Below are 25460 nucleotides of genomic sequence, written 5' to 3'. Positions count from 1 at the left end.
TTTATCTGTTGGGGTGGGAGGTCTCTATTCAACTGGGTTTGAAGGATCCCTTCTGCCAGCAGCTCAGCTCTCCTGCAGGTGAGGAGGTGGCAAGATGCTTCATCATTAGGTGCCACATCAGTGTCACATGCCTAGATAATCTTGAGGATCCCGCTCTACCTCTGTCATGTCTCTTCAGTCTCTTGCCCATCCATTCTCCCTTTCCCTCCTCTGCCCAACTTTGCTCTCCCTCTCTGTGCCCACTACACCCAGGATGCTGGAGCTGCACTTGGCGTGCTTGGTTTTACGAGTCTCTTCCATCCCCACTCTCTGTGCTTGGAGCCACTCATCTGCCACTGTCCTAAGGAAACTGGGTGGCTGTTGCCCCCTTGGTGGCAGCAAGTGCCTGGGCTCAGCAGCTGGAGACGGTGTGCAGGGCACATCAGAGCAGGGAAAAGGGTAACTGGCAAGTTCAGAGCCAGAGGAGTCTCAGGATGAGAAGCTCTTCTCCTTGCCCTCTTGCTGTAGAAGCAGTCCTTCCTTGGACTGACTTTAGGGGTGGAGATGTGGTGGTTCCAGCAAGAGGTGGCTTTGCCAGGTAGGTGGCCTTCCAGTCTATGCTGCTGTCCAGTGCCATTCAAGCTATTGCCCCTGCCTCCCCGTCCCACAGGCTATTCTTCTCTGACCTAACCTGCTCGCCTGCCTGGGGGGACTTCTTCAGTACAGCGAAGCCCCACTCTCAGGAGAGGGCAGCACGGCAAGGTGATCCCAGATGCATTCTTTGTCCCACTGTCCTTCCCAGCTCACCGCCTCCAACCACGTCAGTAACTTTATGGTCAATTACAATGTCACGGTGGAGATGATGAATAAGATGAAGAACCTGACTGTGTTGGGTGTCCTGCCGGTCCTCCCTCAGAACAGCACTGTGGAGCTTACAGCAAGAGTTCAGGTTGATTCAGCTGTGGATGCTATGTTCCTGTGAGTCCTTTGCAAGTTGCCTGAACTTAGGATCTTACTGTGCATAGCTTACCAGTCTTGCCTGCACTATTTCTCTTCCCGGGGCCAGCTGATGTCAAATGGCCCATTTCTCAGCTGCTGTCTAGTTAATTTGAAATCCCTGCGGGTGTGGTTCAGTCACACTGGCTGGGACCTATAGTTCAGGCTGAAATACTTTTCTTTTAAAGGATTGCAACATTGCTTTAATATTGGGTTCCTCCTCTTCTTACTAGTGCTGTACCCCTCTCACAGCCACAATTCTGCAGCATTGGGCACAGCTACTGCTTTGATACTTGGCATTATGTTTCCTATGGCTTTTCTGAAAACCCCAGCCCTGAGCCTGAAAGACAGCCCTAGACCAGGCCAGGGTTCCTCTGGGATTTCCATGATTCTCCTGTTGTGCAGTGTAACATGGTTTGCATGTTTCTCCAGGTGGGATTTTGGAGATGGTGTCCAGGAGACATACCTGTTCAGACCTCCCTACAACAAGTCTTTCCTTGTTCCTGATCCCAGTGTCCATGAGGTTGTAATTGAGCACAATGTTTCACACATCTATCAAGACCCAGGTATGCTCAGGACAGTTCTTTGGGGAAGAAGGGGCTCAGATATTTTTGTTGCGAGGGGGTTACAAGGCACCTTCCAATAAAACAATGGCTTGAAAGTCATTTTCTCATTCCTGAGCAAACAGCCAGAGTGACTGGAAGTCTCCAGCAACTGCCATCCTCTATAAGTCTAGGAGAAGTTTGTCCACGCTGTAAGAAACGGGTCCACCGCACACAGTCCCCCTTTTGGGCAGTCTCAGCAGATAGATGAGTGGCAGGCGAGCTTTGTGCTGATGGGAGGGGGGGTAGGGAGCACTACTGCAGGCAGCAGGAAGGGGGTCTGTTTTGTGAGCGAACAGAAAGAAAATCTTTTCTCTGTATCTGTCGGACTGGCTTCTTACTTGGTGTTTGGTCCTCACATGCATGGCCTAGTTGTAATTCCTGCTTGTCCTGGACCGGAGGAGGGAAGCCCAGGGTGTGTGCAGTGCAGGAGCAGAGTCTCTCCCTGCAGTCCCCCGTCACGCTCCCCACACTGCTGCAGCACTGAGGAAGCTGTTGCGCAAGCATGTCCTCACAACTGGTCTTTTTCTGCTCTCCTCCTATGCAGGCGAATATGCCCTGGTGGTTCTCGTGTCAAACCAGTTTGAGAACCTCACCCATTTGACCCCAGTTCACATCCACAGTTATCTGATTGATGTGAAGATGGAAGTAGAGGAGGATGTTTTAGTTGTGAGCCGTCCGGTCACCTTCAGAGCCAATCCATTGCCGTCTCCTTACGGTGTTGTGTACACCTGGGACTTCGGGGACGGGTCCTCACTGTTCACAGAGAGCCAGTCTACAGTGACGTACAGCTACTCCAGAAGAGGGGTATACAACATCACCGTGACAGCGAACAATACCATAAGCAGTGTGGAGACAGTTGAATGCTACCAAGTGTTTGAAGAGATAACTGAGCTCCATGTTTCCGCCGATGAGGTAGCAGAGCTGGGAGCATCTGTGACCCTTAATGCTTCAGTGCAGACGGGGGACAGTATCACCTGGATATTCGATATGGGGGACGGGACGGTGCTGAGGAGTCAGGTGCCAGTGGTAGAACACGTGTACATAAAGGACATCAACTGCACCGTGAACGTGACAGCTGTGAATCCTGTGAACTCTGTCTCCCAAACTGTGCCTGTTCGGATATTTGTCCTGGAAGTACTCAAAATAGAGCCTACTTCTTGCATCCTTGAGCACCCAGATGTGCAGCTCACTGCATATGTGACAGGGAATCCTGATGAATACATCTTTGATTGGACTTTTGGAGACGGCTCGTCCAATGTCACAATCAGTGGGGACCCTGTGGTGATGCACAACTTCACCCGAAGTGGGACGTTCCCCCTCTCCCTGACTCTCTCAAGCAGGTTTAACAAGGCTCACTATTTCACCAGCGTCTGTGTGGAGCCAGAGATAGTCAACGTCACCCTTCTCCCTTCCAAGCAGTTTGTGAGGCTTGGCGAAGAGAGCAGCTTCCAGGTCAGTGCTGTGCCTCTCTACCAGTACCGCTACCGCTGGGATTTCGGGAACAATGAGTCCACTAGATCGAGTGGGACTGAAGTGACCTATACCTACAAGAACACAGGGGTCTTCTTGGTCACGGTGACTGTCTCCAACAATGTCTCCTTCAACAATGACACAGCGTTTGTGGAAGTCCAGGAACCAGTTGGGGTAGCAAAGATTGAATATAACGGGACAAGTGTTTTGGAGCTGAACCAGATCTACCTGTTCTCTGCCAGCATGAATGGAACCAAAGTGAGTTACTGTTGGGACTTTGGAGATGGCACTACCCAGCCTGGCCAAATTGCTACCCACGCCTACAACAACACGGGCCATTACACTATTAGTGTGACGGGCCAGAATGATGTGAGCTTTAATGAGACCATCATCGACGTCACCGTGAAACGTCGGCTCCATGGGCTGACCATCAATGCCAGCAGGACAGTGGTGCCATTAAATGGTTCGGTGAGTTTTGTAGCCACGCTTGTAGCTGGCAGTGCCATCCGCTACTCATGGATCCTTTGTGACCGGTGCACTCCTATCCAAGGCTCCTCCACAATTTCCTACACTTTCCGGTCCGTGGGCACATTCAATGTCATTGTGACAGCAGAGAACAAGATCAGCTCGTTGCAAGACAGCATCTACGTCTACGTCCTGGAGCAGATTGAAGGCCTGCAGGTGGCTAGCAGTGACCTGGTGGAGGACATCTATTTCCCAACTAACAAAACACTCCATTTGCAGGCAGTGGTGAGAGAGGGAACAAACATCTCTTACAGCTGGGTAGCCCAAAGGGGTGGCAATGCTGTGCAGACCTTCACTGGGAAAACCTTCTCCTTGAGCATCCTAGAAGCTGGAAACTACACTGTCTATCTGAAAGCCACTAATATGCTGGGATGCGCAACTGCAAACAGGACACTGGAGTTCATTGAAAGCATTGGTCTTTTAAAGCCTTATGCCTTCCCCAACCCAGTTGCTATTAATGCCTCTGTTAACATAAGTACCACCATAACCAGTGGCACTGGCATCACGTATGTTTGGTACCTAGAGGATGGCTTCTCTCCTGTTACCTCTGAACCCTTTATTATATACTCCTTCCAAAGCCCTGGAGTGACAGAGGTCATCATTGGAGCAGAAAACAAGCTGGATTCAACCAATGCAACAATTTATATCTGTGTAGAGGAGGTCATAGAGGGGCTGAGTATAGGGACTGCAGAACTGGACTGTAGGTATGTCTCATCAGGCTCCACGGTGGTCTTTGAGGGGGAGCTGCAGAAAGGGACTGAAGTGACATGGCTTTGGGAGGTGCCAAATGGCACGTTGACTGGCCAGTCCGTGGCAGTCACGTTCCCCACAGCAGGGTTTTATACAGTCTATCTGAATGCATCGAATGACATCAGCTGGGCTCTGGCCAGCAGGAATATCTCAGTGCTGGACAGGATTCAAGGACTGGAAGTTCTTGCCAGCAAGAAGGTGGTGGAGCCAGGGGAACAGGTCACCTTTGTGATCAGGATGTTGTCAGGTACCTCTGTGAGTTACTTGGTGAGCATAAGTGGGGACTATTCTGTGGTGCTCAACGGGTCGAAGTACACGCATGAGTTCACCAAGAGCGGTGATTATTTGGTGACCGTGACTGTGCAGAACCAAATCAGCATCGCACATGCCCAGGTGCTCATCTCTGTCCTGGAGGCCATCCGCGATGTCAGGCTTCTGAACTGCTGTGAGGAAGGCATACCCACGGGCACGGAGAAGAGCTTCAGTGCCCAGGTGGGAAGTGGCTCCCGTGTGTCATTCTCCTGGCAGTTCTCCCTGTGGAAAGAGCAAGGTCGATCTGTGGTCACTGTGGCAGGAGAGAGTGTTTCCTACACTCCAGAAGCTGCAGGGCGGCTCGAGATTCACCTCAATGCCTTCAATGACTTGGGAAGTATCAATATCACCAGAACCATCCAGGTCCAAGACCCAATAGTCCAAGTCTCCCTTACTGCCTCCAATGCCTTTGTCAACAGGACAGCACTGTTTGAAGCAGCAGTGGTGCCCAGCAGCAGGAGTGTTGAGTTCCTGTGGACCTTTGGGGATGGCTCTTCCACTCAAATGACCAGGGTTGCAGTGGCCAACTATTCTTACCTGAGCCCTGGGGATTACCTGGTGGAGGTGAATGCCACCAATCTCGTCAGCTTCTTCATAGCCCACCTCACTGTCACTGTCAAAGTCCTGGAGTGTGAGGAGCCAGAGGTGGAGTTAGCCTTGCCCCCTCAAGTAGTCATGAAGCGGTCCCAGAGGAACTACCTAGAGGCACAGATTGACCTCCGAGGATGCATCAAGTACCAGACGGAGCACCTATGGGAGATCTACCGAGCACCCAGCTGCCTGAACTTGGATGACTCCAGCAGGATCCGTCTGCCGAACGTTGATGTGAACAGGCCCCAGTTAGTTATACCGAAGCTTGCCCTGGAAGTTGGGAACTATTGCTTCATCTTTATTGTCTCCTTTGGAGATACCCCACTGTCCAAAAGCATCTTTGCCAATGTAACTGTGATACCAAGTAAGCTGGTCCCAATCATTGATGGGGGGTCATACCGGGTATGGTCCAACACTCAGGACTTAATCTTGGATGGGGAGAAATCCTATGACCCGAACTTGGATGATGGTGAACAGACTCCGTTGTTATACGATTGGTCTTGTACATTCTCCTCCAAGGTAAGAGCAGTTTTGCACAGCCAGAGAGGGTGATCATTTGGGAGCTCCAACTGCACGTCAGCTCCACTACAAACGTGTCTGGGTTGAAACGGTGTTGAGGGGAGCTTTTGTGAGCACCTTTAACAAAGCTGCTCCAGAAGGAGGGTTGCAAAGGTTTCCCAATTCCCAGCTCAGGACAATGGTACAAAAATGGCTGTGGAGAGTTGTGCAGTGCAGCCTGCTGCAGTCCAGTGCTGCGCAGTGTCCCTGGGCAGGGCAGAAGTGTTGGCACTGGAAGCTGAGGCATTCGCATTGCTGCTTCCTTTGCACTTGGCCTCTGGTTCACAGTTTCAATGTGGCTGCTTCCATAACCTGAAGGCATTGCAGAGCTGCTGATTGCAGTCCAGGGGGCTGAGGGCTCTGGTCCCTCTCCCGTTAACAGTTAAATGTCTCTCATTTCAGCAGGGGCCAAAGTTAGACTTCGGAGGAGTCAAGTGACCACAAGTCATGGTCACTATGGTCACTAGCAGGCCACCATCCTCATACACTGAAGTGGTCTGACCCTACAGGGATAGAAGGGCAAGGGAGAACTGCCCTTCAAATTCTTACGGGAGATCCACCTCAGGAACATTTTTTGGTTGAATGTGGGATTCTTTTGCTTGTAACAAGTCACTGTTTTCTATCTTTCCCTCAAAATAGAAAGATGCGGAGTGTGTGTGGATTAGACTTTTGAGTTTAATGTGAGCTTTTTGTGTTGTTTGGCAATGTTTATAAGCTATTTAATGAAGAAATAATTGCTATAAAATAAGAACGTGAAGCTCAGATGAGATACAGGAGTATTCCAAGTACTGCTTACTAACCTGAAGAATAGGGTAGTGTGCTTTATTGTCCACACACCACCCCGTTTCTCCCACCCCAGCGGTGACATTGCACAGTAAGATATGTAGCAGTGACTTTGTGTGGACCTGAATGTTTTGCCTGTGGACTAACCCGATGTACACCCGTACCAAGGAGGGTTTGAAAGTTCTTTTCTCCTTGCAAGCAGAGCTCGGCTGCAGGGTGCTCTCTGAATTTCAGTGCCAAGGAAGGAATTGTCACAATTTCCAAAGCTGTATTAGAAGCAGATGTGGAGTATACGTTCGACCTCACCGTCAGGAAGGAGGGTATGAGTCCCGAGGCAACAAATCAAACCGTACGTACCACAGACAGCTGTCGCTTTCTGCCCTTGTGTGCCTGTGGCTGGACACAGCCGAGCTGGAAGTCCCCGGCCCTTTTTCTAAGGAAGTTTCTAGAGGAGAGCACTGCTGGCTCAGGACGGGCCCAGCCACGGGAGACTCCCCAGGCTGCGTCCCCTGGCCCGAACCGAGAGCTGGTGCCAGTTCAGCTGGGGGTGTGGAAGTACCACTACCTACCTGCACCAGCCAGCAAAGGAAAGCAGGGGAAGCAGATTTTAGGGCATCACTCGGGCTCCCTGACTGATCCCATCCATGTCATTGGCAGGAACAGACACTGGTATTTCCATGTCTTACGCTGCCTTGGGCAGCACTTTTTGCTTGTCCTGCCAAGTCCTTTTAGCTTCTTCCTTCCTTTAGACCTTGTGTTAGTCCCTCCCTGTGCAGAGGCTGTGTTAGTGCAGCCCTGGACGGTACTGGCCACCGTTCCTGGAACTGAGAGTCTGCGACCACAGATCTGCCGTAGGAGGACAGCAAAGGAGCCCGTGGTCGGTAGCTCTTCCACCACTGTGTGCAGTCCCGGGCTCTTCACATGTCACAGCACCAGGCTCTTCCCTGACTTTTGCCCAGAGAGAGCTTCCTAAGAGCTGGTACTTAATTTTACTGTCAACAGTTCCTCTCTTCTCTGTTTCTGACTTTTTTTAAGGGAGGATTTTTTAAGTGCATGTTGTTTATGTCAAATTAAGCCTAACACTGAATGCATCTGCAGTCCGACAGCAGTTATGGTTTATGTCAGAAGCATTCATCGTGGTGCATTTGGCAATTAGAGATATAGTTAGTCTGAAAGTGGAAACTCTTACCGCCTGGGTTTTAAACCAAAGCTGGAGGATAAAAAGTAAAAAATTAAATTGATAGTCTTTCAAGGACATTCCGTACTATCTGGTTTCCATGCATGAGCGCAAAACAATGATTCCAGTGTCGCAGGAAATTTGCAAATACTGTAGGAATGAATGAAGCTTCAATGCGCTCCGGCTTAGTGCTGTGGAATATTTATCCTCTTTTAAAAGTCTGCCATATTAAACAATGTCTTCATTACTGTCTTTCTTTGAATTCAGAATATTCATTATGCCAGGGCAGAGGGCTCTGCTGAATGCTGGACAACCCCGTTTCCTAGAGGATTAAAGGAATTTAGACAAAGTACAGGGGTCAGAGCTCAACAGCCGTTGTGTCTGAGCCACTGGTGCTTCTAAAGCTCTCCTCTCTCTGAGTGCTTTGCCGGGGAGGTGTGGTAGACGTCTTGAGATGTGAGCTAAAAGTCTGGAATAATGTGCCGCTCTCTGGGGAAGGTGGTTCTTCCAGGCTGCAGAGCGAAATGTGTTTGATGCGCACTAAGAACTGTGTTTTCTGGCTATTTTTATCATCATTCCTGTCTCTCCGGGACATAGGTAGTGTCGGAAATGGTGATGGTTCTGCACAGGCAGCGTGCCCAAGGGTCAGGTCCTGAAACGTGGCATGCGGTTCTAGTCCAAGCTCTGTAGATCAGAGCAGGGATGGGGGAGACAGCAGAACCATGCCCTGGCTTTGCACAGGGCAACACATCCTCAGTAAACCCAGGCTCCCTGGCTCGCCCTGAGCCCTCTGTTACCCTGGACTGTAAACGCTTCCCATTTAGCAATCTTCTGAGTCGAGGACGGGGACACACTCCTGTGTCCACGGCAGATCTACTGTGACCCCACCCACAGCTGCAGAGGCAGGACCAAGAGTTTGGCCCACAGAAAACAAAGGAGAGCTGCAGTTGTTTCCCAGGGCAGGTGCTCACCAGATGTTTGGTCTGTGCTGTAATGGAGGCTTTCCTCCTCCCAGTTAGACTGCTCCTCTTTTCCAAACTCTAACACGGATCCCATTTTTGTAGGGTTAACAGCTGTCCTGAGGTGGTCGGTACAGCAAAGTGCTTCAGTTAGCATCATCCCCACCCGACAGCACAAGCAGGACTTGCTGGGAATTCAGTACAGGGAACCAGAGGGACATTTTGAAAGTGATTTATGTTGTTAAAAAGTGTAAATAAAGTAAATCCAGAATTACCTGGATTGGCCCAGCTTGGCATTGGGTGGCTCTTGAAAATCAGTGGCAGCAGAACTGGCCAGCGTAAGAAAAGTGATGTAGCTTAAGTCTGACATGAAATCCCTTGGAAATCCCTTTCTGCTGTTTCCTTAGCACGGACTGGACTGGTGCAGAGCAATTCCTCCTTGCAGAACCAGGTGCTGGGATGTCTACTTCCCTGTTAGATGTCTGTGTTTTTATCTCAGATCTTCTGATGGAGCCTTTTGCTTCCCCAGGTATTCATCAAGAGGGGGGGAGTCCCTATCGTGTCCCTGGAGTGTGTTTCCTGCAAGGCTCAGTCTGTCTACGAAGTTAGCAAGAGCTCCTACGTCTTCCTGGAGGGGACCTGCCAGAACTGTCACAACGACTCCAAGCTTGGGGTAAAGTTATCAGCAACACTGGTCTTTGCTTCACCTTTGGTGGACTTCAGGGAGAAGGGGAGGGTCGGAGAGGACAGGCTGGGAAGATCTGTGTGAGAAATAAAGTCCTGGACCTAAATTACCGTAGAGACAAGGAGGGGAAACAATCTCTGACCATAAATGCAGTGGCAGGCTGGGTCTGGCTGAGTGGATGAAGAAGGCTGGCAGATACTGTTCTCTTCATCACAGTGCCTGGAACTGGCTGCAGGACTGGCTTGCAGAGTCAGAAGTTTAAACAGGCCCTGCACGGAGCTTGCCTGGTGTGACATGGGGCTCCCGCGTGCTGTGCAGTGTCTCAGCAGCATGGAGGAGGCTAGGAGAGCCTGTGAAGCAGGTTCCCCGTGTCCTGTAACTGCTGGACCCCCTATGAGATGTCCAGAGCTTTCCTTTGCCCTGGGTTGTGCCTGCAGGCTGCGGGACCCATGGCCTGTCAGTCTTCCATCAGTGTCTCGACCTACCCAAGGGCAAGTCCTTGCTGGGTCATTTTCAAGCCAAGCCCATGAGTGACCAGCTCTTGTCACACAAGAGCCACTTTTTTCCTAGAAGAGGTCTGTAAAGTGTTTTCTTCTCCCTGCTGATTGGCATTTTGCCCATTATTCTAGTGGCTCAAGCAGAGGTTGTTCAGTCTCTTCTGATCCCCCAAGTCCCTCATGCCCTCTTCTAATTACAGATTCCACTATGCAGCATCTCTGCAACCTGTTGAATGAAGCAGGTCTCAGAAGTGGAAGTCCTGTTGTGCGAGCTAGTCTGTATTGCTCCCAGCAAGCCCAACATGTACTTGCATGGCATTTTCTGGCTGGCTATCTCACGGTTCCTGTTGTTATCACAATTGTACATTTGTGCTATTAACAGTAACCATCCAGGACACGTTCAGCTTGAAGCATATAAAACATGGTATCCCGTGGAGACTCCACCAGTACTTAATTTACTTCCTGTGTTTTGTATTCTCTATTATGAAATACTCTGTCGGAGGGTGATGTAATCCTAGAGACTAAAGTAGATCTCACAGTGGAAATATTCCCACCAGACATTTTGGAAAGGTTCCAGTTCTTGTTGCTGTAGCACACAAGACTAAAGCTGAATTATCAACTGCAAATTTGGCAGACGCTCCCACTAGAAATCTGTTACTTTTTATAAGAGACTCAATCTGAAAACATTTTAAGGACATAACTTCAGATTTAAACAAAACCTCTCCTGTCTTTCCCCTCTTCATCTCTATAGAGATGGGCAGCACACAGCTTTAAAAACAAGTCTCTCATCCTGGACAAAAAAACTACCTCCACTGGCGACACAGGAATGAACCTGGTCTTGAGGCAAGGGGCACTGAAGGATGGGGAGGGATATACTTTTACCCTTCACATCACAGACCTCACAACAGGGGAGGAAGGATTCGCCTCCATCGATCTGCTCCCAAACCAGCCGCCCGTTGGAGGATCCTGCCAACTGTCTCCCAAAGGACCCCTCAGGGCACTGATGGCAAAGGTGCACTTTGAGTGTGCAGGTGAGAGCGTACAGACAGCGGTGCTGGGCACCTGCCAGCCCTCTCTGCTCCTCATGGGCAAAGGTTTCTCATGACCAGTGTGTTACCAGCTGCCCTTCCTCCCACGGATGTTTTCTTTCCCCCGAGCTCCTACCCCAGGACACTGTTGACCAGGGCTGAGTTCAGAAGTCGATCTTTCCATTTCTGATCCCCAAAGCTTGGACCATGAGCAGCTTTGTGTACCCAAATTATGGAGCTCTAAAACTCATGGTAGCAGGCAGGCACTTTTTAAAATCCTAATCCATGTAGCTGAATGGCGATACCCAGGCCAGGACAGTACTTGCAGAAGAAACTGGTATTTCAGTGCAGGAAAAAGAAGATAGGTGCCCAAAACTGAGTCACACATGTGTGGGAAGAGTCAAAAGACAAAGCACTGGGGCCTTCTCTGCCATGTGGGCTGGATGTTCCCGCTGGCAGTTACCTTCTCAACCAGCTGCAGAGACAGCAACAACGAGTCTAGCTTTGGAAAAGTGGCCTGGCTGACGTCCTGTAGCCTTGGGCCAAGGAATAAGTGCCTCTGAAAACCATATTTCCCCAAATGATTAGTGTTAGAGATTAATGCTGTCTGTGCACAAATGCTGGGAAGCCACGCTGCAGAGGAGATGATGAATTCTGCTGGTTCTGGCGGGGCTGGTCACCAAAGCCCAGCTTAAGCTGGGGGAGAAGCAGAAGTATATTCAGCATCATATGGTTGTAACTTTGGTATGTTTTGAGCTACCCCCATAATTATGAAATCAGTACATCTTTGGAGTGGTGGGAATTTTAGCTCTTAGTGATTGTTTTTAAGCTGAAGTGAAACACACAGGATACAGACCCACTGGTCGATGTCCAGTGCAGCGAGCCCTGGCAGAGCCAGCACCTTCACTGGTGCTCACTGGCAAATGCGCAGTGAATTTCCCAACTGCCCGGCTCCCACAAGACTCCCCATAATTCCTGGGAGCTCCAAGGAAACCTTTGTGCAGGTTTTATCCTAGACTCAGTTGTTCCTGAGGTGTTGAACTGCCTGAGGGCTGTGCTGAGCCTCTGTCTAACGTCAGGCTTTGCAGGGCTTGCACAGAAGCTGTGGCCTTGGGTCAGTGCTGTTCCCAGCCCCAGCAGAGTTATTCCCAGTTTTATTTTGCTCATGAACTCTTCACAAATCCCTTTAAATATTACAGGACCCAAACACCTAGGCAGAAACCCCTAAACATCAGAAAAATTCAAAGAGGGTCAGAGCTTTACATTGCAGGCCCTGGAGACATCCCTCCAGCCCAGCAGAGTCCTTAAGCCGTCCCCTAATGGTGGGGACAACCTGTCTGTCCCTCTGCCAGAGCAGGGTGACCCCTTGCTGGGGACAGCAGTAAGAGGAGATGCCATGCTGAAGGGCTGAGCAGGGTGGGACACACCAGGGGAGGGAAGGGACACTGCCAGGCAGTGCCAGCTCTGACAGATGGGCTGGGTTTCGGGATGGTGGCTGCAGCCCCCCCATGCCCTTGCCCCGTCAAGACCCCCTGTTTGGGTTTGTTTTGCAGGCTGGCGAGACACGGAGGACATGGAGGGCCCGCTGGTGTACATCCTCCTGGCATCCCGCCTCAGGGCCGGGCACTACCATGAGTTCTGCATGTACAAGGGCAGCCGTGCCGAGCACAGCGCCTTCCTGCCCCCAGGCTTTCACGAGAGTGGCTTCATGGTGTCCATCTCAGTCCTTGTTCAGGACCAGCTGGGAGCGACTGTGGTGGCCATTAACCGGTAAGACCCACCGCTTGCAGGCTGGGCTCACACGGCAGCACCAGTGCCCAGCCTAGGCTCCTGAATCACAGTCTTAGGGCTTGACCACCGGGTCCCTGTCCTGAAGGGCTTGGCAGATCCTGGGTGAAACGGTTGCCTCCTGGAAGAGGCTGTGGCAGGAAGGGCAAGGGGAGGCTCAGCAGAAGTGCAATACAGAGAATTCCAGTCTTGGTGGATCATTGCTCAAGGGGGAGACTTTCCCGTAAGTTACTGCTTTCCTGACCACCTCCTTAATTCCCTGGTGACACCTTGCTTTGAAGGCACGATGTCACTTTCTCAGAAGATCTCTATGCTCTGTGCTCTGCCACCTTCTCTACATCAGGAGCCCTCAAAGGAGAGTTGGCAGCAGCAAGCTCTGGTGCTGCGGGTGGCCTGGTGTCCTTCTGCTGAGAGCCAGGGAGGTCTCACGTAGCCAAGGTGGAGAGCACGCGCATTTGAATAGGGTGGAAGGGATTGCAGCTCGAGTCTCAGCAGGGCCAGTACTGTGAAAGCCCAGTTATCCCTTCTGCAAACACCCCTTGGTTTCCAGTGTGCTCTGTGCAGGCCACAAGTGCCCACAGGTCTTAGGGGACCAGCTGGGAGCGACTGTGGTGGCCATTAACCGGTAAGACCCACCGCTTGCAGGCTGGGCTCACACGGCAGCACCAGTGCCCAGCCTAGGCTCCTGAATCACAGTCTTAGGGCTTGACCACCGGGTCCCTGTCCTGAAGGGCTTGGCAGATCCTGGGTGAAACGGTTGCCTCCTGGAAGAGGCTGTTGGCAGGAAGGCAAGGGGAGGCTCAGCAGAAGTGCAATACAGAGAATTCCAGTCTTGGTGGATCATTGCTCAAGGGGGAGACTTTCCCGTAAGTTACTGCTTTCCTGACCACCTCCTTAATTCCCTGGTGACACCTTGCTTTGAAGGCACGATGTCACTTTCTCAGAAGATCTCTGTGCTCTGTGCTCTGCCACCTTCTCTACATCAGGAGCCCTCAAAGGAGAGTTGGCAGCAGCAAGCTCTGGTGCTGCGGGTGGCCTGGTGTCCTTCTGCTGAGAGCCAGGGAGGTCTCACGTAGCCAAGGTGGAGAGCACGCGCATTTGAATAGGGTGGAAGGGATTGCAGCTCGAGTCTCAGCAGGGCCAGTACTGTGAAAGCCCAGTTATCCCTTCTGCAAACACCCCTTGGTTTCCAGTGTGCTCTGTGCAGGCCACAAGTGCCCACAGGTCTTAGGGCAGCATCCTGAGCTGGTCTCTGCTGCCTGACCGAGCTTTATGACTGCTCCTTCTCGAGGCTGATTTGCAGCTCCCCGTGCTGTACATGTGGTGCTGGTCTCCCAGGCTGGAGCGCACGGTCCTGCAGTGCCTGCGGAGGAGGATCTGTCCCCCAGCTGTTCCTCAGACCCCAGGGAATGACGCCAAAAGCAGTGCAGCTCCTCCCAGCACACTGACCCTGTTTTTAAGTGCTCTTTATGCTCCATCAAACTAAACCTGGATTTTCTCCTCTGGGTTCAATGCACCCGTGTGCATCCTCCACCTGCAGCTTCACAGAGCTGGACCAGTGAGGAACCAGGCTTCAGGTCCATGGTGTTCCTACATACAGCTGGTGCAAACTGGGCACCAGGGCAGGCGTCAGTAATGCTGTCTTTGTTGTTTAACCACCTGCTTTCCCCCTCGTCTTCCTTCCCAGCTAAAGGGCAGATTCTGTCCCCTTCCCCCAGCCCCATTTGATAGTCTGCATTAACCCAAATGCCTCTTTCCCTTGGCAGCTCCATGGAAATCAGCTTACCCGAGGGGTTCCCCAGCCTCTCCCACTGGCTCTACAATCAAACTGACACCGTGCTCCAGGGCTTAGTGAAACAAGGGGACCCTCAACAGGTCATTGAGTACTCTCTGGCCCTCATCACCATCCTAAATGAGGTAAAGCAGCACTCTCTGCCCAAGAGGGGCCTCCAGAAGGCCTTGCAATTGCCAGCAATGTTCTTTGGCCAGGTTTTGTACAGTGATGTAGGGAAATGACTAATGCTACAGTTTTTCATGTAAATCAGTGTACGTGCATGCTGGGAGCTGGGCTGAAGCTATTTTCATGCATCAAAACGAGTAACAAGCTCCAGACACACAATGACCAGGGAAAGCAGAGGGGCTGCAAAATAAAACAGAGGTTCCAGAGAAGGCAGTGGCCTGGGTGTCTCCCATGCAGCCAGCTTTTTTGCCCTCATATTCGGATAGTTTTTCCTCTTTACTGCCAACCTCAAGTCTAAACACTGAATTTAGAAACAGAAATCTTAGCCCAAATTCCCCCACCTCCTTCCTGCTTCCCCTGAGCCAGCCACCCCACTCCAACTCAGCAAGGCTGGAAACTCCCTGTAGCTGCTCAGGTGCTGCTCTGGGTGCTAAGGAGACCTCCTTGTTCTGACTGCTGAGCTAGTGCAGGTAGAAAGATCTGGCTGCATACAAGGCTCTTAATCCACAGTGCAGGAGCATCATCCTCCTGGCAGCATTCACTTTCACGCCTACCTAAAGTAGGACCCAGTCCCTCCATGTGCATCTCTATAGGCAGGGCAGGAATTCTGGTCTCTACTCATGCTTCCCTCCCTGATAAAAGCCTGTTGCATGCCTGGAAGCCAGGCAGGGGCGATCCCCCTGAGCACACGCACTGTACTTAGCTGGATAAGGGCTGCACACTGGTGTACTACTTAGCTGTCAAGTGCAAGGCTGTTAAGATAATTGCTTGGAGACCACAAGTGAAATTGAGGAAGTTCTACTGAAAAAACCAGCTTATTAGATCACCCTCTGGGGAGTAGCACAGGCAGGGAGATACAGAGTGCAGGGAAGAGGTGACTTCAGCACAGCTCATCATCCTGAAACAACCTGATACATTTCCTCACTCTACCTGCTTTTCTCCCCCCCAGTACGAGCGGTCCATGCTTCTGGAACCTGAGACTGGGAATGAATTTGAACTCCGGACCTGGACTCGCAACAATATCACAGAAACCCTGAACTCGCTGAACGTGAACACAGTTGATGACATCCAGCAGATCTCAGCTGCCTTGGCGCAGTGCACGGTATGTTCCCCATCACCGCCTCCAGCCTCCTGCTCTTCCGGGTGCAGCTTAGATGCTCTTCAATTCTTGTTCTGCTTCCCTGTCTCTCTCCCCCCCACACATACCACACAGGGAGGACAGGTATCACTCGTTGACATCATTAGGGTTTCTGTGGTGATGTCCTAAGTGTTGTCAGCTTTGCCCCTCGCCGTGCCACCTATCTAGCAGGCATGGATAAGATGATGTGTTCATGTGCTGGAAGACAGCACCTAAGAACTCTGTGCTTCTTCTCTTGTACCAGCCCTGGTGTGACAGCTTGCTAGCAAGTAGGTTCCTTCACTTGCAGATGGAGACTGTAGGACAGGCCTCGACAGACTGAAGAAGCACTGGAATAAATTGCTGGGGGAGTTGCAGAATCTCTGAGGACAGGCTTGGACTCCCATCAGGAGTAACACAAGTAGAGCCGGACCTGCCTTGAGCCAGGGGACGGCGCCAAGGACTGACGTTCCTTCCAGCCCTATTTCTACCATACAAGATTAGAAACACTGCTCTGCTCCGCTGCTGACTGGAAGCGCTGTGTTCCCCAGCCAGCTCGCAGTTTCTGCTCCCCTGTGCTGGGGCTGCTGCCTGGTGGATTTAGGAATGGCTTTCTGTGTTTTGTCAGATGGGCAAAGGGAAGAGAGCCCAGTTATATAATGTGCTTGGGGTTTGGTGGTCAGCCAGTCGGCTCTGGCATGCTCTTCCTCCCCGCCCTCCCAAATCTTTGCTTTCAGGACTGGAGTCAGGTACCCTGGCCTTGGCTGCCCATCGCCTCCCCAGCCAGGTCAGCAACCTCGCTCAGCGGGAAGAGGCTGTCATTGAAATGATGGACAGACTACTGCATCCCACCCACTGAGTCCCTATTCTGCTGCTCCTTTCTCTGCTTCAGAGTCTGTAAACCTCAAAAATCCCTTCTTTCTGTTCATCTTTGTTCAGGGATTTGGGGTTCGGCACATCCCATTCCGATGCTGGATTGGTTTGTTTCTGTCTCTCCCACGTGCTCTTGCCTTGCGACTTGATCTCACTGTGGAAGCTTAGGTCTAGAAATAGAATTTTTGTTCCACGGGAAAAGTTCCAGGATTAGTTTGTGCTCTGGATTGGAATGAAAAGCTTAGAAAAACAGTAATCTAGAATTTCCCAAGTGGTTGAGACTAGTGTGGAGTTCACACATTCCTCTTCCTGTAGAAGTGTCAATCAGTGCTGATACTTTTTTTGATTTTACCTACAGGGGAGAGGAAAAATCAAAATTAATTTCTCCTGGAGGGGAAAAAAAAGAATCTCAGTCTTCTTAGTAGATTCTCCTTCCTAAGCAGTAGCTCCTTGGGTGGTTCCTCCCTATAACCCTTTTTCTTCCCCACCTCCTTGATACCTGACTGTGCCTTGTGGACTCCAATTTACATAGTATGTCCTCGCTTCTCATCACTTACAAATAAAAGCAGAAAAGGGGGAATTCTAGACCTGCAGATGCTGTTTTGATTCTTCACCAAAACATATGGTGAATCACGTCTGAATCCTATGATGATTAAAAGAAAAAAGATGAATAAGAGCTAGGAACGGGGTTGTGGTAACAGCTTCCATGTGTTGCCTCAGTCCCTCCCATCCAGCCCTCAAGAGTGCTGGGCGCTCCAGGCCATGGCTAGAACATTCTGTTTCTTGGACACATCTGGGAGCAGAGGGAAGGACATCCATCATGCCTGAGTGGCAGGATCCCTCCCACAGCTTTCAGGAGTATTTGGACACTGAAATAGATTCAGTAAGGGCTAAATCCTGCTTCCACTGAAGATAGCGGAGTGGGTGCAGGAATCCTACCCAGCTCCCTCTGGTTGATTTCTGTAGGAATAATGTATGGCCCCAAAGGGGTGCTCATGAGATGCAACAGCAGGAGACGTGCTTGGTCCTTACAAGTGAACTCCAGGGAACTTGAATATGCTGCCCTTTATTGCTCTTTCCAGCCCTAATGCATGCTCCATCAGACTCCTGGCATGCCTGCCTGTACGCTGGCAGATTGTAACGTGAGGGGAGGTGGATGGAAGAGTCCTGGAGACACCAACAACTTCTTGGCATCTCTCAGTGTGAGCAGAGCAGCCGTGGTCTCTGCAGTCACCTCCCTGGGGCTGGAAAGAGCAGGGGTGACTTTGAGAGTGCAAATGGTGTTTGAACAAATATGCTCAGATCTTTGCAGGACTGAGCCAGCTGAACTTGCCTATAGCTGCCTTCGTCTTTCCCTGGGAGTGTTCCTACTGAATCAAACTGTGTCTCCCTTTGCAGGTGGTGAGCAAGGAGCTGCTTTGCAAGTCATGCCTGACAAGGACCTTGAACAAGCTGGAGACCATGATGACCATTCTGCAAGGGGAAACGACCCAGGGCACTGTGACACCAACTGGCATTGCCGACAACATTCTCAACATCACAGGTCAGTTTTGTTCATGCAGAAATGGGTGACAGTTGACGAGGCACTGCTGAGGGCACAGGTCTCCCTGCGCAGGGTGCTGGGCAGAAGTAGGCTGAGGAAAGCTTTGCAGGCTTTCTCCTGTACCGTTAGCGGTTTGGCCTTTTCAAGCTGTTAGGAAAATTGCATCTAACTTTTGGAGTGTGGCACCCCAGTACTTTCTTCTCCCTGCACTTTTCCCAGGGTTGTCCTGGCTTTGGCAGCTGTCTCTGTGGACATTTAAATATGGCAGTTGTTAATAAACTCACTAATACTCCAGGGAATTCTCTTTTTAGTAAAAAATGAGTAACAGCTATGGCTTCCAGATGCTTGCCGTCCTGGTTGCAGTCTGAGGAGGCTGCCAAACTTCACTGGGGCACCCATGAACACTGTGTGGAAATTCCCACTTGGTTACCCTGGGAGGAAGCAGAGGCACCTTCTTTGCACTCCTTGTTATGTATTTCTGAGTGTTCTGCACTTTATAGTGCAAAAACTTAGTAACATATGTTTGCTTTATCCATTCTTTGCCTGTTTCCCAATCTGCCATTCTAGTCACTTCACAGGAGGAAAATAAAGTCTGTGGTGATTAAGTATTCACCACCAAACTTTGTAGATTAGCCGAGAGCCTGCAGGAATTGCTGACAGCTCTATTTTTAGCTATGGGCTACTGAACACTTCCACTGCGGAAGGTCATGTGCACAGTGTAGAGTTACAGTGAGAAGACAGTAAGGAAAGACTTGTCTGATTGTTTTGGGAAGGTGTCAGATGTTATCTAGACTGTAGCAGTTATCTAGGCTATTTACCACTTCTTCTGTTTGCACCTTTATTTCTCTCCTGGCAGGTGACCTAATTCATCTTGTCAATACGGTTTCACAAGAATCCAAGCCCCAGGAACTGCTTTCTGATTCCCACAATTTGCTGCTAGCTCCCAAAGCCTACCACCTGTCTTCCAGCCTGATGCGCATCCTCATGAAGTCTCGAGTGCTGAATGAAGAGCCCCTTGAATTGGTGGGAGGAGAAATTAAGGCTACAGGCAAGCGGTCTGATCCCTTTAACTTGCTTTGCTACGAAAACACACCAAACTGCCAGTTCTCCATCCCCCAGGCATTCAACACCACCCTTTCCAACCTGACGGATGTCATTCAAGTCATGTTCCAAGTGGACTCCAATCCTTTCCCTTTTGGTTACATCAGTAACTACACCGTGTCCACAAAGGTCGCCTCCATGGAGTTTCAGACACACAATGGGGTGCAAATCCCCATTGGGAGCCTGGACTCAGAGAAAGCCATCACTGTAATGGTGTCAAACAACACAGATGCTGACAATCTCTCTGCTGGCACTGAAGTCATCGAGGCAAGAACATCTGTGAACCTAATTGTGACTATGGAGAGCAACAACAGAGAAGCAGGACTGCACTTCCAGCTCACTTACAGGGTCCTGAATGGTAGCGCAGACAGATCCAACTCTTTGTGCTCTTTGCTATTTCTTCCCGTGGGAGAGGAGGGCTGGGTGCTGCAGCAGAGGAGAGCTGTGTCAAGAGATAACTGGTGTGGGAGGGCATGCCAGGTGTAGCCAGCGAGTTCCACACTGCACGGTTGAGGACTCTGGCTGTCACGGGCATTATCCAGTCCCCAGTGTAATCCTTGCTTGTGGATTCTGGCACTGAGAAGCCTTTTGCTTCTTCCAGCCCTTCCGTTGAGCCACATTAGCACTGGTGGGAGTTTGTCCTGTCTCTGTCTTGGTCAGGTACAATGGTATCCAGAGTCTGTTGCTCAGGGATCCCCTGAACTGCAGACTGAGAGAGTGCAATCTGGAAAAGCATCTCTCCTGACTTTCTGCATTCCTGATAATCCTCCCTGAACATCCGCTGCTGGCAGCAGGCTTGTGGTCGATCTCTCCCTGGTGTTTATAAAGTACTTTCTGTTTTTTCTCCCCCTCCCCATGCAGATCACTATATTGCAAGTGAGCCTGAGCCATTCATCATGGCTTATCTCCACCACGAACCAGAGCCCAACGAGCACAACTGCAGTGCCTCTAAGAAAATTGGCCTGGATGCCCTGGCTGGAAGTGACCACAAGCTCTACACCTTCTTCACCTCACCCAGGTAAGAGAAGCCTCCCTTATAATCCCTGTCACCCCCAGGCTGTCCTGTGGATGCACGTGAGGGATGCTCAGGGCCTTGCCATGGCTTATGCCAGGCTGCTTTGCAGGGCTGGTGCTGTTGTAGCTATCCACAGTGCTCCTCTGTCCTTGGAGGAGACAGCTCTCCTGGGCAGGCAGCTGCAAGCTGCTATTCCTACACCCCAGCATTGGCACCTCTTCTACCCTGGCACTCCCTCCTTCCCAGACATCTGCTGCTGCTCTGTGATTTGCCTTTCTGATCCAGATGAGGGAGGGTTCCCCTTTTTAGAGCTGTAAATCACGTTCCCTGTGAGTATCATGACCCTCACCCATGGCCTCTCTTGGTGGTGAGTCTCCCCCCCTGCCCTTTTTTCTCTGCTCACTTAACTAACAGCTGCTGTAGACTCTTTGTCTGTTGCTTGTCCAGACCTTCATTCTCTGTGCACTACCAATCCCAGAGCTGCCCATCTTTACCAGGACTCTTTCCCCAGGGGACTCACACTGACCTTTGCACATTCAGGGCTTGCTCCATGCAGCTCATGAAACCATTTCCCGGAGCAAAGCACCACACGTTAGCCTAGTTCCTGAACTGCAGTGTGACCTTCACAAAAGCACTTCTATCCTCACAGCTCGTCTTCCCAACATGTGACTGGAGGAGAAAGCAGGTTCCCTCGTGGGCTCCCGTCCACCCTGCTTGCCTGCTGCTTGGAGTGTGCCAGGGCTCATTAAGCACTGCTGTTGTGCTCTTGGGTTTTGCAGCAAAGCTCTCTTCTTTTCATCAGAGCAGTCATTCTTGTAACTTCAGTTGCTGACTTGCTGCCTTTCCCGGGAGCGTGTGTGTTCATGCCTTGTGTTATTTACGAGCCATTCCTAGGCATGATTCTATGATTCTATGATTATCTGAGAAGAAAAGATAGGCAGCTTGGGAATAGGTGGGGCAAGAGTGGAGCCACTGTTGTGTAAGTTGACACAGCTTCCATGGCTTTTGGTAAAAGGATGCTCAAAGAGGGATTAACCGTTGTAACGAGCAAATCTGCTCCCAGCCAGGAATCATTGAGTTGCTATGGAAGTGTCGTGTGGGTCAGTGGGACGCGGGGAAGGGCGGGTGGGAGAGCTGTGCAAGGCTGCCAGCACAGAGAAGAGGATGTGCAACATAGTGCTCCAGGTGCTGAAATAATAGAGAGATAAAGAAGAATTCAAGTGGTCTGTAGAACCCCGGAGTTTCTGCACAGCCAGAGGGCGGTGTAAATTACACCACGTTCACTGGGCTTTTCCTCCACATTTTGTGCTTACCTGTCCCTGCAGCAGGGTGCTTTCCATGGGCATACATCCATCAGAACGGGGTTTGTGTCCCTTCAGCAGGCAGGTTAATAATGTCTCCTTGCTGTCTTTCCCTTCTCCAGAACGGATGACACCATCCAGAAATACTACTTCAACATCACAAACCATTTCAGCTGGTCCCCGGTGGAGGTGACTCTGGGGCTGTACACCTCCCTCTGCCAGTACTTCAGCGAGCAGGAGAAACGGTGGAAGACAGAAGGCATCATCCCGCTGGAAGAGACCAGGCCAGACCAGGCTGTGTGCTTAACCCAGCACCTCACCGCCTTCGGGGCCAGCCTGTTTGTCCCCCCAAACTCTGTCCAGTTCATCTTTCCTGTGAGTAAAACACAGCAGAGGCTGTGCAGCATTGCCACACGCTGAGCAGATTGTTGTCACCTAGAGGAAAGCCTTGGGCTCCTGTCGGCTTCACGTTCAAGCTGGGTCATGGCTGACCTGTGCTCGGCTGGCAGACCAGCACAAGTACCTGAGAGCCTTTGGGAGCTGCAGATGGGCACAGCTCACAGAGGGGCTGTGTCCTCTGATCATGAATCCTGGCTGCCGCTGCTAAAAACAGACCTTTGCAGATGGCTTTATTCTCTATTCTGGACACCTCGCAGCGTGTTCACCTCTTAGTGAGATGCCAAATGCTCCTCCCAGCTGTCACCCAGCACTGTTTTATCCCAGCGAGCTTGCACCTGCCAGCTGCTCCCTGCCTCCCAGGGGCGTTCAGGCTTTTTCTAGCTGTCGGTGTGACGTAAGTGGGAGCAGAGAGCTCTCGGCAGCTGCTGCAGCAGCTTCAGCCGGCTGCTGCAGTTGTTCCGCAGGGCTGTGAGCACACAGTCTGTGCAGGGACAGGTCTCTCTATTTCCATGTGGTGTCATGTGTGTGACTGATAATTATAGCCAGGAAGAAGGCGGCATGACTCCTGGGGAATGAGGGGGGTTCCTCCTGGGGAAGGAGAGTGCCTTGCAACGTACTTCTTTTCTTTTAGGCTCCAGGCCCAGGTCTCAACTACATCGTTCTGCTGACATGTGCCGTCTGCTTTGTGACCTACTCAGTGGCTGCACTGATCGTGCACAAGCTGGACATGATTGACATTAACCGAGTGGGGGTGATTCCCTTCTGCGGCAAGAACGGGCTGTACAAATATGAGATCCTGGTGAAAACTGGCTGGGGCAGAGGATCAGGTTAGCCCATAGTCTACTCCTGTGCTTGGTTCCTAGGGTGACATCTGTGTAGTTCCCCTGAGATCTCACCTCAGCACATCATGCACCAAATGTTTCCCTGCAGGGCCCAGAGCTGAGCTGGTGTTTGGAGCAGCACTGAGCAGACAGTCAGTTCAGGGCTTCCCACAGCATTCATAGTTTTTATTGTGTGATGATGGGGCAGGTCAAGAGCTGTGGAGAAGAGCATGCTGCCCCACCGCTTGCTGTTGGGGTGGGACAAGCAACTGCTGCTGGAAGGAACTACCCAGTATAGAAATACCCCCACCCTGTTTTCCCTGATGGGGCTGTGGTTGCAGGAACAGCCAAGAGGCAGCGATTGTTTCTCACTTCTGACCCTCTTCTGCAGAAGCATCCAGGCCTTGTGGGCCCTTTAGATGGACTATTTTGCTGTGCTCCAGCACCCGTCATTTTGTTTTGCCGTCTGAATCTTTCCCAGCGGCATGAAGGCAGAAAGCTTGGCTTTCTGATCCGGGGCTGGGTTTGAGGCTAGAGCTGCCAGAAACATCATCCTGGACTTGGAAATCTGGGCAGTTGGGATGTGGAAGCTCTAAGCAAGGACGGAGGTGGAGTGCCACCATGTCGCTGCCAGAAACATGCTCCCATTGATCTTGGTGTAACCACTGGTTTCACTGGCAGCAGCTTTCTCCCGAAGCCACCCAAGGATCATCCAGGTTGAGCAGGTGGACCAAGGAGCCTCTGGCAACTGTTACCAGAGAGAAGTCAAAGAAAACAAGTCTTTCAACTACTTGGTGGAAAAAACATCCAGAATAAACGTCTCCTCCCATTAGAGTGTTAGCAAGGCAAGGAATGTCAGATTCAGTCCCCTCCAAAGAGGAAGATCATGAGCACGCCAAGGTCCATGCACCAGGCTAATCTGAGCAGCTGCCCTCCAGGCTGTGTGTAACACTATCCCTGGGTGTGGGATGGCTGTTGAGCACATTCCTTCCTCCAGGAAGTCTCCAGGTGGCCCCCCTGAAGGGCCATTGCATCTAGTACCAGGTCACTGGCAGGAAGGCAGGGCTGGGGAACAGCTCCACCTTGGGTGGACTTCCCTAACTGAGCCCCATTAACTCTGCCAGGTACCACGGCCCACGTGGGGATCGCCCTGTATGGTGTAGACAATAAAAGTGGTCACAGACATCTGGATGGAGAAAACGCCTTCCACCGCAACAGCCTCGACGTGTTTCAGATCGCAACGGAGCGGAGTCTGGGGAGCATCTGGCGCATCCGCATTTGGCACGACAATAAAGGTGAGACGTGAGCGGGTGTGTGGGCCTGAGGCAGCCTGATGGTCAGACACATCCCAGGTCAGAACCAGGCTCTGCTCCGCCTGGTGCCTGGGCCAGGAGAGAGGTACCTGGTCCTACAGTCTGGACTAACCCTGATGGGAGACCATGGTGACCCACTGGCTTGGGGGAAGATTGCTGGGCGGGAGGATGTGGAGTCTCCATCATGGGGAAGTCTGCAGGCTGGTCAGCTGTAATCCCATACACATACGATGCGATGTGCTGTGACAGTGTCTGTAAATGTCCGTACAGCCTAGGAGGTGACCTGGCTATGCCAGGCCTTCTCTTGGGGACTGTGCAGTTCCCACTGATGAAGATAGTGTCACAGGGTAACTGCTGCCGTCCCACTGAGGGGCTCTTGTCTTGCCCTCTTGGCTTTGCAGGTCCACACAGGCAATGTCTGCCATGAAACGCATTTCTTCATCTCTTAACTTTTAGGACTCAGCCCCTCTTGGTACCTGCAGCACGTCATAGTCCGGGACCTGCAGAGCAGCAAGAGCTACTTCTTCCTGGTGAATGACTGGCTGTCAGTGGAGAGTGAAGAGAACGATGGCATGGTGGAGAAGGAGGTTTATGCTGCCAGTGAGTGCTCAGTCCCTGGGGCGTGGGGCTGGGATGGCTGAGCAGCATGGCAGTTCTCATTGCGTTGAGGAAGGGCACACAGCAGGAGACTGCAGAGAGACCATAGAGCCTGCACACTGGCTCTTCCTCACTGCATTGATGCCTTGCGCAGCCACGTGCTCTGCTGGGTCCTTTGTGGACATGGCAAGGCATGGCAAGGACCCAGCTGTGCAGGAGGGACCATATAGATGCAGTGTGGATACTTCCTTGACTATCAGTCTGCAAGGAGTGACCGTGGCAGGCCCAGCAGGGTCCCCTCTGCGGTTCAGCTGGCCCTGAGAGTCTCTCTCTTTTTGTGCTCAGGTGAGACAGAGCTGAGGAGCTTCTCCCGGATCTTCATAGCAGAGTTGCAGCGAGGTTTCTTTGAGAAGCACGTCTGGCTGTCCATGTGGGACCGCCCACCTCGCAGCCGCTTCACCCGTGTCCAGAGAGCCACCTGCTGCTCCCTCCTCATCTTCCTCTTCCTCTGTGCCAATGCTGTGTGGTACGGCGTGGTGGGGAACGTACACCTCAGGTGCGCTGTGTCCCTTGGTGCTCTGGCCAGTCTCTTACCTCCTCAGGGCCCCTCCTGCGCGTCCCATTACATAGGGCAGGACAGACCTTACGTCTGCTGGGAATAGCTGTCTTGCTTGTGGCCTTGAGTCTGCCCTTCCCGTTCCAAAGAATCTGGGACCA

General features: G+C 51.5%; 1 protein-coding gene across 1 annotated transcript in view; it reads left to right on the top strand.

Annotated features, from left to right (window-relative positions):
* PKD1 (polycystin 1, transient receptor potential channel interacting) overlaps nucleotides 1–25460 on the top strand; it is a 58790-nt gene that overhangs the window by 19995 nt on the left and 13335 nt on the right. The window contains exons 14-30 of the mRNA XM_019473960.1: nucleotides 782–957; nucleotides 1408–1541; nucleotides 2125–5747; nucleotides 6769–6918; nucleotides 9235–9378; nucleotides 10639–10918; nucleotides 12469–12685; nucleotides 14470–14620; nucleotides 15613–15765; nucleotides 18052–18196; nucleotides 19053–19655; nucleotides 20159–20315; nucleotides 21736–21988; nucleotides 22644–22839; nucleotides 23958–24128; nucleotides 24603–24746; nucleotides 25089–25299. Coding sequence (XP_019329505.1) covers nucleotides 782–957; nucleotides 1408–1541; nucleotides 2125–5747; nucleotides 6769–6918; nucleotides 9235–9378; nucleotides 10639–10918; nucleotides 12469–12685; nucleotides 14470–14620; nucleotides 15613–15765; nucleotides 18052–18196; nucleotides 19053–19655; nucleotides 20159–20315; nucleotides 21736–21988; nucleotides 22644–22839; nucleotides 23958–24128; nucleotides 24603–24746; nucleotides 25089–25299 — 6908 coding nt within the window. The remainder of the gene's footprint in view (nucleotides 1–781; nucleotides 958–1407; nucleotides 1542–2124; nucleotides 5748–6768; nucleotides 6919–9234; nucleotides 9379–10638; nucleotides 10919–12468; nucleotides 12686–14469; nucleotides 14621–15612; nucleotides 15766–18051; nucleotides 18197–19052; nucleotides 19656–20158; nucleotides 20316–21735; nucleotides 21989–22643; nucleotides 22840–23957; nucleotides 24129–24602; nucleotides 24747–25088; nucleotides 25300–25460) is intronic.

This window comes from Aptenodytes forsteri, unplaced genomic scaffold (genome assembly GCF_000699145.1).
Source record: "Aptenodytes forsteri isolate BGI_AS27 unplaced genomic scaffold, ASM69914v1 Scaffold55, whole genome shotgun sequence".
Classification (NCBI taxonomy): Eukaryota; Metazoa; Chordata; class Aves; order Sphenisciformes; family Spheniscidae; genus Aptenodytes; species Aptenodytes forsteri.
The sequence above is the reverse complement of the archived record's forward strand: the minus strand, read 5'-3'. Positions and strand labels throughout refer to the sequence as shown.